At 40.4% G+C, this 7,725-nt stretch overlaps 2 protein-coding genes across 2 annotated transcripts; both read right to left on the minus strand.

Moving 5' to 3' along the window:
- Window positions 1–531: 531 nt before the first annotated feature.
- LOC113129592 (patatin-like phospholipase domain-containing protein 7) lies at window positions 532–2,074 on the minus strand. The gene is made up of 4 exons (XM_026305650.2): window positions 1,855–2,074; window positions 1,199–1,347; window positions 950–1,102; window positions 532–829 (listed from the first exon to the last, which is right to left on the minus strand). The coding sequence occupies exons 1-4, from the start codon at window positions 1,946–1,948 to the stop codon at window positions 689–691; spliced, it is 537 nt and encodes a 178-aa protein (XP_026161435.1). The 5' UTR covers window positions 1,949–2,074; the 3' UTR covers window positions 532–688.
- Window positions 2,075–3,585: 1,511 nt separating this feature from the next.
- On the minus strand, window positions 3,586–6,417 carry LOC113129593 (leukocyte surface antigen CD53-like). Its single transcript, XM_026305651.1, has 5 exons — window positions 6,197–6,417; window positions 5,394–5,582; window positions 3,980–4,054; window positions 3,795–3,896; window positions 3,586–3,702 (listed from the first exon to the last, which is right to left on the minus strand). The coding sequence occupies exons 1-5, from the start codon at window positions 6,257–6,259 to the stop codon at window positions 3,586–3,588; spliced, it is 546 nt and encodes a 181-aa protein (XP_026161436.1). The 5' UTR covers window positions 6,260–6,417.
- Between the last annotated feature and the right edge of the window lie 1,308 nt (window positions 6,418–7,725).

Genomic DNA, 7,725 nt, shown 5'->3' on the forward strand with positions numbered 1-7,725 from the left:
CCTCTCTTCCTCTCCTCCCACCTCATGTATATTCCACCATTGAATGTTACTAACCTTGTGCTCTCTCTCTCCCCTAGTTTGTGCTCTCTCCCTGTCTCTCTCTCTCTCTCTCTCTGTTCTCTCTGTACTTTCTGCAGGTGTCCCTGGTCCTGGAGCTGTATATCGCTGATGTGCAGTTACTGGCCCCACCAAGCTGCAGTGTCTATTTGTTGTTTATTGTTGCTGTTCTTTTCTCTCTGCTCTATCCACTCACCCCAACCCGTTCGAGGCAGATGGCCGCCCAAACTGAGCCCGGTTCTGCTGGAGGTTTTTTCTTCCGTTAAAGGGAGTTTTTCGTCTCCACTGTCACCAAGTGCTTGCTCATAAGGGAATTGTTGGGTTTTTAGTTCTAGATTTTGTAAAGTGCCTTGAGATGATTTGTATTGTGATTTGGCGCTATACAAATAAAATTGAATTGAATTGAATTAAAATAAGGCTTATTGGCAGCAGCTGAGAACAGCTCAAACTTGGCATTAAGAAAGTGTTGGTAGATAAAATTTGAGGTTCTTCCCCCATTTGCTGTTGGAGGTGATCCAATCATCTGTCTGAGATCTCTGGTCATAACATACAATATTAAAAAATAAACAATTTCACAGCCCTAGTCTGGAGTAAAATTAAACAGACTATGGCTTTAAATTCCACCCCAAGGTCAGTAGTGTGTGATGTCACTCACATGGTTGACTTTGGTCTTGTGGAGCTCCTCCTGATGCCTGTCCTTCAGCATGCTGTCCACCACCCCACTGCGATGCCACACATCAAACAGTGTCTTCCCGTGCTGGTGCACTACATCCTACAGCCACAGTGAGCAGAGGTAGGATGACTTTCAATGCCAGCATATATATATATATATATATATATAAAAGACACAGAAATACCAGGAATGACATCGAGAAACACTGAAGAATCTCACAGCGATCTCGTCGAACTTGCCAAACTCTAGCGTGCCGTATCGGTCAATGGGTGGTCGAATGTACTCACAGTATTCACTGTTTTTGACCAGTTCCAGCTGCCGCACACAGCAGACGTAAGCCAGCCGGGTTTGTATCTCTGCCATGTTCAGGACCTACAAAGAAAATGAACAGTGTTTTGATCTTCTAAGAAAATGAATGAAGAGCAACTGCAGTAGATGTTTGATGTTTCTAGTAAAGGTCAGTATAACCTTGACTTTCTCAGCCAGTGGGTTGAATCGCGTCCATAGCAGCCGCCAGCCATTCAGGGTGTCACCGTAATTGGTCAGGTTGGTTTCATCCTGGCTTCCAACATCAATTGCGATCACAACTTTGGCCCCCATGGAGCGAGCCACATCAGCTAGACACCAAAACAGCACAAATCCATTTCAATAACGTTCTAGGTCTTAAATATGTCTTCTATATATGTTACGGCCCTGAGGTGCCGTTTGACACTCCCTAGGTGATCCCTAGATGTTGGCTGATGACTATGGTGTGCACCAGCTGAGACGCGTCAGCCAATCACTTCGTCCGGTTTATAAGGACCGGAAAAGCCTTACTCAGGCGTGAACTGGGATTTCACGTGGACAGTTCACCATTTCGTAAAACCTTTTGATCACTTGTCTTGTTACAAACTCAGTAGTGAGGTTCAGATCTGTTAGTCAGAGCGTACTCGTGTGTGTGAATATTGTTTGCACGTTAGTTCGTTTAGGTAATGTCTTATGTTTTGTCGTGTTAGTCTTGGTGTTCGACTGTTTGTACGTTTGCAAATGGTCTCGTTGTAATTTCATTGTCAGTGTTAAAATAAATGTCAAACATAGTCAATTCATTACGTGAGCTGTTTTATTCGCCTTCTCCCATGACAGACCGTCAGTGTGAACTCTCATGGAGGAAGCAGTGATATCAGTTGTAATGTTGAAGTATGGTAGCCACAGGTCCTGGCAGAAGAAAGGAAGCATCATTTATCATCCGATTTGTCAACATTCATTCATGTAAGACACATGGGTCTATAACTTGTAGCCCAGTCCAGATCTACTAATGTGGCAGTAGAGTGTCATGGCGAAACACATTCCCCAAACCTGTCAACAAACAAGAAAAAAGTCAAATAAGACATTTGATTCAACATGGAAATATTCTAATAGGTCTTGTTCCTTATAGATCATATTTTAAATTTTAAAACATTCCAAAAGTGCCAGGTTTTTCAGACATTAACGGTTGTTTCAAGAGCAACACAACAGTTTCTTGAGGAAAAGATTTTGATTATAGAAATATACTGAAATATTATTTACTGAAACTGAAAGTGAGCAAAGCTGGAAAAGCTGTGTTAAATTGTTCTTTGTTTTTGTGGATACTTGGCAACATCACAGGAAGCTTATGCACATTTGGGTCACTTGGGTCAAAATTCCCCACAGTGGAACAAAATTCCACACTCCCACAATGCCAAGTTAAAACTACGCGGTGCCACATCTGGCCCATGTATTTGAAACACAAGAACATTGTGCAGTTGCAGTACAGTTTAATTTTGTACTGCAACTCTACTGTGTATTGAATGTACCAGGTCATAGTTATACAATTCCAGACCACTTTTGTTTTTATGAAAGTACAAAGCAACAAAACTTCTATATGTACTGTTTGCTAGTCATGTAACACTCACCCCCTTGGTAGTTTATAAAAGTATACGTTAAGTGTACTTTTTTAACTTATAAGACTAGTAAACTGTGAGTACACAACTAATTTACCTTTAATTTGTATTTTATACTGTAACTATGTTGTAGTACAATTCTGCAGTTTTAAGAACTGTGTCTTCATTAAAAGGACCATAAATGACATGAGTCATTTGTGTAGTTACACTAGTTACACAGGATGAATTAAGAAACGCGTACACTGTTACAAAAACACACAAGAGGAACGTAACTGCTCAGTGTGAACTCAATAGTAGAGGTCAAACATCAGTCATAAACAAATCCAGTGTTTCCTTATGCTGCTAAAGGTTCAGTTCCACCAATGTACCGTTTTCTCCAAGCTATTCCACTTGACACTACAAAACAAATACTTATATTTGTGAGGAATACTAATTATACTTACCGTAAGTATATGTCAATCTCAGAATGACAGATATTTACAACTAATACAAGTATAGGACAAGTACATTAAGATGTTTCTGTATACTTGTCTGTAACCTGAAAGTATACTATGCTATTTTATTTTAAAGTACTATTGCCACACTTGAATAAACGTCTTTGTGTAAGGGCTAGTGAGTAGTGAATTGGTGAATGAGGGATTTTGGACACCTCAATAGCAAAAATGTGCATGTTCACACATGCAGCAGACTCAGAGCAGCATTAGCATTCATTTGGAATGGAGAAATGCTTTATTAGCAGCCTGGTGGTTTACCTCGATAATGCAGAGGACAATGACGGAAATCCCAGTGATAAGGAAATGTTCCTCAAATATGTTCTTCATCACTGGTAAACAGCCCTGCAACTAAAGAACACACATTTCAGATGAACTGCTACCAGCAGTCCAATGCAATAGTAAGACCATGCTCCTGACTTCTACAGTACATCAAAATAAGGTGTGCATTGAGATGTTCCGAGGGTTACACTGTGTCCACCTTGTTTCTGTACACACGATTGGTGGTACAGTTGTTCTTGCAAAAAGATTCCGGCACTTTTTCTCCCCAGTCTGTCACATTCTCGACTCCACAGCAATCAAGCTGAAGGAAAAATAGAATAGAAAATGGACTGAGATCACGCCCAGTATTTTGCCAAGCCACATCCACAGTCATCCAGGAACTGGACCTCTTACCCGCTGCTGAACCAGATCCCACATCACATCTGATGAATTTCCAGGCTTTTGCTTGACTTGATCCAATCCCTTTTTCAGATCTGTCTGCACCAGCTCAGAAATCTATATTGTAAGGTGAGATCACATACTGGGTTTAGTGTCTCAGCAGAAAACACGGTTGTGAATGGTGACTGATGTGATCCTACCTTTGCCTCATACATGAGCAGCAAACATGCTGCAGTCAGCTCCACCAGCATCAGTAGGAACAGCAGCAGGAAGAACTGTACACAGAGACTTCACATGAGTGGAGATTCTTTGATTATGCTAAGGAATCCAATAACTGTAGTCATGTCACTCAAAACCACAGGAATATCAACCTCATGGTGGGACCAGAGGAAAATTCAGTGGTCATTAGGAGCACAGTTCACGACTGATTACACATCTTAACATATCCAACTACATTTTCCTGCTGTTCCACTTAGGACATATGTTTTCTTCCTCACTTCAACAAATTGAATTTGATCAGCCACGACATTACAACCACTACGCCCCCTGTATATCACTAAAACAGCTCTGAAGGTTCCTCTGCTATCTGACACCAAGATGCCAGCAGCAGATCTTGTTTCTCCAGCACATCCTCTACATGACGTAAACTCAAACGTGACCTAAACGCTACACAGTCATGATTTCGCCTTTGCTGTTGTCCTTTGTGAAATGTTGTTGTGTTTTGTGAAATGGTGTGTTTTTGCACTTTAGAGCTCCTGGATCTATAGGGCAGCAGCATGCTGCGAAGCATGTGTGAAATGTTTCTTTCACTATTACTTCATGGTGACACAGGTCTTGACAAAGTTTTTTTTTAAAACACTGTGACAAATGCAGGTTTTCGTAAAAGAAGGTTTTTTTTTAGCAGTATCTAGCCCTACACGTACTATTTGAGTATTTGGTTCTATTGGTCCCAGTTTTCAGACACATGTTTTCTAGTTCAAATAATAGGAACAGATCTTCATTTGTGGTGACCACAGTGAAAGATTACATAAGAAAATCTGCTTGACTATTCATTCAATCACCTCTCAATAATCCACAGAACCTACTGTCAGCTGTTGTAAACAGGGCAACTTTCCATAGATCAAGGTCAGTGGTGTCCTGACTCATATACAATCTGCATATGGAAGTCTGTATAAGTCACACAGCAGTTTTTCCCCACCACAGTTTATAGTACATTGTATTCTGGAGCTATGTCAAATCAAAAAATCTTGTAAACTGTTGCCTCACAGCAGGAAGGTTCCTGGTTTGAAACCCATCAGGGGCCTCTCTGTGTGGAGTCTGCATGTTCTCCCTGTGCTTGTGTGGGTTTTCTCCAGGTACTCTGGTTTCCTCCCACAGTCCAAAAACATGTATGTCAGGTTGATTGGTGACTCTAAATTGCCCATAGGAGTGAGTGTGAGTGTGTGAGGTTGTTGGTCTCTATGTGGCCCTGTGATGGACTGGGGACCTGTCCAGGGTGGACCCCTGCCTTTCACCCACAGAGAGCTGGGATAGGCTCCAGCAGATCCCTGTTACCTGAAATAGATGCAGCCTTGGACAGCTTAACTTAAGAAAATTTGTGTATGTGTGTCCTACCGTCAAAAGGAGACAGCGGTTTTCCTTCAGAGCCCCCACGAATCCCAGGAAGGACACGCAGGTGATGATGATGCCGCTGATCAGCAGTGCGTTGGCCACCTTGAAAGTGGCCAACGTAGGGGTGAGTGCTGCCATTTCAAAGTTCACCATTATGTATACGCCAAAGCCCAGCACTGCCACACCACACAGCTGACAGCAACAAATGCACAGCACAGCCAGGTTCATGTTACACACTCCCTACACCTCAGTTACCTGAGTACAGCTTCACAGATATATCGTATCAACAGTTACACTGAGCACCAACAGATTTCTGCCTGAAATATTTTACTTTTTACAGCTGTAGATACTTAACAAAACATATTTACATTAAATTCCAATGAATGCCTCATAAAAACAATTCAATAAAATAACATATATACAATAATATGATGACCACTGAAATGATGAGTACTTCTATTTTTGACAGAGCACAGCCAATAATATTATTACAGACCACTGACTTCTTCCTGGTAGCTTCAATCACGATTAAATTTTTTAACACAACCATTTAAAATCTGGGCTTTTAATCTGTTATATTCAGCTATTTTAGGTCATTTAGGTTTTTCTGAGACTGCCCTAACTAGTTTCCAAACACTCAACAAATGCAAAAAGTGTTCAGGTATTGTAATGTATGGATATTCTCAGAAATTAGCTGAGCTCAAATAGTTCATCATAGCACTGGACAAGTGGAAAACCTGTTTGACTAAAATAGGTGCTACCATGTGCCATCTGACTGTGATACTGGATGATGGAAACATACGTACAAAACAAAGGAAGTTGGCAACACACATGGTGTACTTTAAACACTTGAGGCAGCCTTGAGCCATTTTTTAACACCCCTGATTGGACCTGCAACACCAAACAAACACAGGTTTGTAATTACACATTTCATCTAATATGAACAGAAGAAGCCAAAGTGAATCTAAACCATGTTCACAATACATAGGCAGATAAAACACCACAATCACACTAGTGACGTAGCTCACTTTGTGTGGTTCCCCCCTAGTTTACAAACAGAAAGGGCATTTCAGATGTTTATTAAGCACAAATTTAACAGATTGCAGTTGCTGATGGCATCACGGGGACCTAGTCAGCTCTGAAACTTCCCCAATTTAAAAAAAATGATACTTAAATAGAAAGAAAGACAAGAAAAACTCCCCTATGTTAATCACCAAAGCATGTATATAGTTTCACACCTCTGATTTATATATATATATATATAAACATACACACACACAAACATATCAAAATGTCGATTATTTGTGACTGATCTTTGTTCTATAAATAAAGATAGATGTCTGAACTATCTGTAATTCTGCTAATATTTGCTGATTGTGTTGTTGAAATTACAAAACCGCAGGTACCATGTTTTGGATGAATTCATTTCCAGTTCATTCATTAACACCCCGCTGTCTTTAGACTAGCTATTTATTCAGACTGGGTTGTTGCTGTTTGGTTGAAAGACATCACACTTTAGTCATAAACTAATTGTTTTTATGTTAATCCAATGATGTTCAATTAAAGAAGTCATGTTCCCCCTCCTCACTTTGTGGCTCTGCTGATCTGAGACTGAGTTGACAGGCAGGACAGGTTTTCAGTACAGTAGTTCTGTTGTCTCCGATTTGAATAATACAAAGCTTAATGTCTCAAGAGCAGCTGAATGATACAGCAGTATGGATGTTGAATGTTAAATGAAATGCAGAGTCTGGTGACCAGTCTGAAATCACTCCTCCCTACCCCACTGGCCTGTGTGTCCTCTGGTTCAGACATGAGTTTAAGACCTATTTTAGGAACAGTGAGACAATCTTAATAAGCAAGATCTTTACCTACAATATAAAACAGCCACAGAAACTCATTACATGTTGATATGTATTCCTAGACACTTTTAGGGGAGAATGGCATGGGTTGAGTTAGTGGGTTAGATGAGTCACCCCTCTGGTGTCTAACCATAAATAAAAATAACCACGTGAATAGATTAAAGGTGATTAATGGTACAATGTGTAAAATGTGAATGATTTAGCAGCATCTAGTGGTAATATTGCAGAATGCAACTTTTATGATCGCCCTTCACTATTCTTCCTGTTTCCAGGCACAAGGGAGAGTACAGTGACCATTGAAATAAAACAAAATTTCCCTGTCTAGAGCCAGTGTTTGGTTTGTCTGTTCTGGGCTACTGTAGAAACATGGCTGCACAACCTGGCTGCCTCTGTGAAAGGAGACCTGCTCGCTATGTATTCAATTCAATTCAATTCAATTCAATTCAATTCAATTCAATTTTATTTGTATAGCTCCA

The sequence above is a fragment of the Mastacembelus armatus genome, unplaced genomic scaffold, assembly GCF_900324485.2.
Source record: "Mastacembelus armatus unplaced genomic scaffold, fMasArm1.2, whole genome shotgun sequence".
NCBI lineage: Eukaryota > Metazoa > Chordata > Actinopteri > Synbranchiformes > Mastacembelidae > Mastacembelus > Mastacembelus armatus.

Bases quoted from the DNA above. Each gene is read 5' to 3' on its own strand.
- LOC113129592 (XM_026305650.2), bottom strand. From the start codon at position 1,948: ATGATGCTTCCTTTCTTCTGCCAGGACCTGTGGCTACCATACTTCAAC. The intron at 1,103-1,198 runs GTTATACTGACC...TTTTCTTTGTAG, and splicing joins CACTGGCTGAGAAAGTCAAG to GTCCTGAACATGGCAGAGAT. The intron at 830-949 runs GTGAGATTCTTC...CTGTGGCTGTAG, and splicing joins GCAAGTTCGACGAGATCGCT to GATGTAGTGCACCAGCACGG.
- LOC113129593 (XM_026305651.1), bottom strand. From the start codon at position 6,259: ATGGCTCAAGGCTGCCTCAAGTGTTTAAAGTACACCATGTGTGTTGCC. The intron at 5,583-6,196 runs GTACGTATGTTT...TGTTGCTGTCAG, and splicing joins TTGCCAACTTCCTTTGTTTT to CTGTGTGGTGTGGCAGTGCT. The intron at 4,055-5,393 runs GTAGGACACACA...CTCTGTGTACAG, and splicing joins ACCGCTGTCTCCTTTTGACG to TTCTTCCTGCTGCTGTTCCT.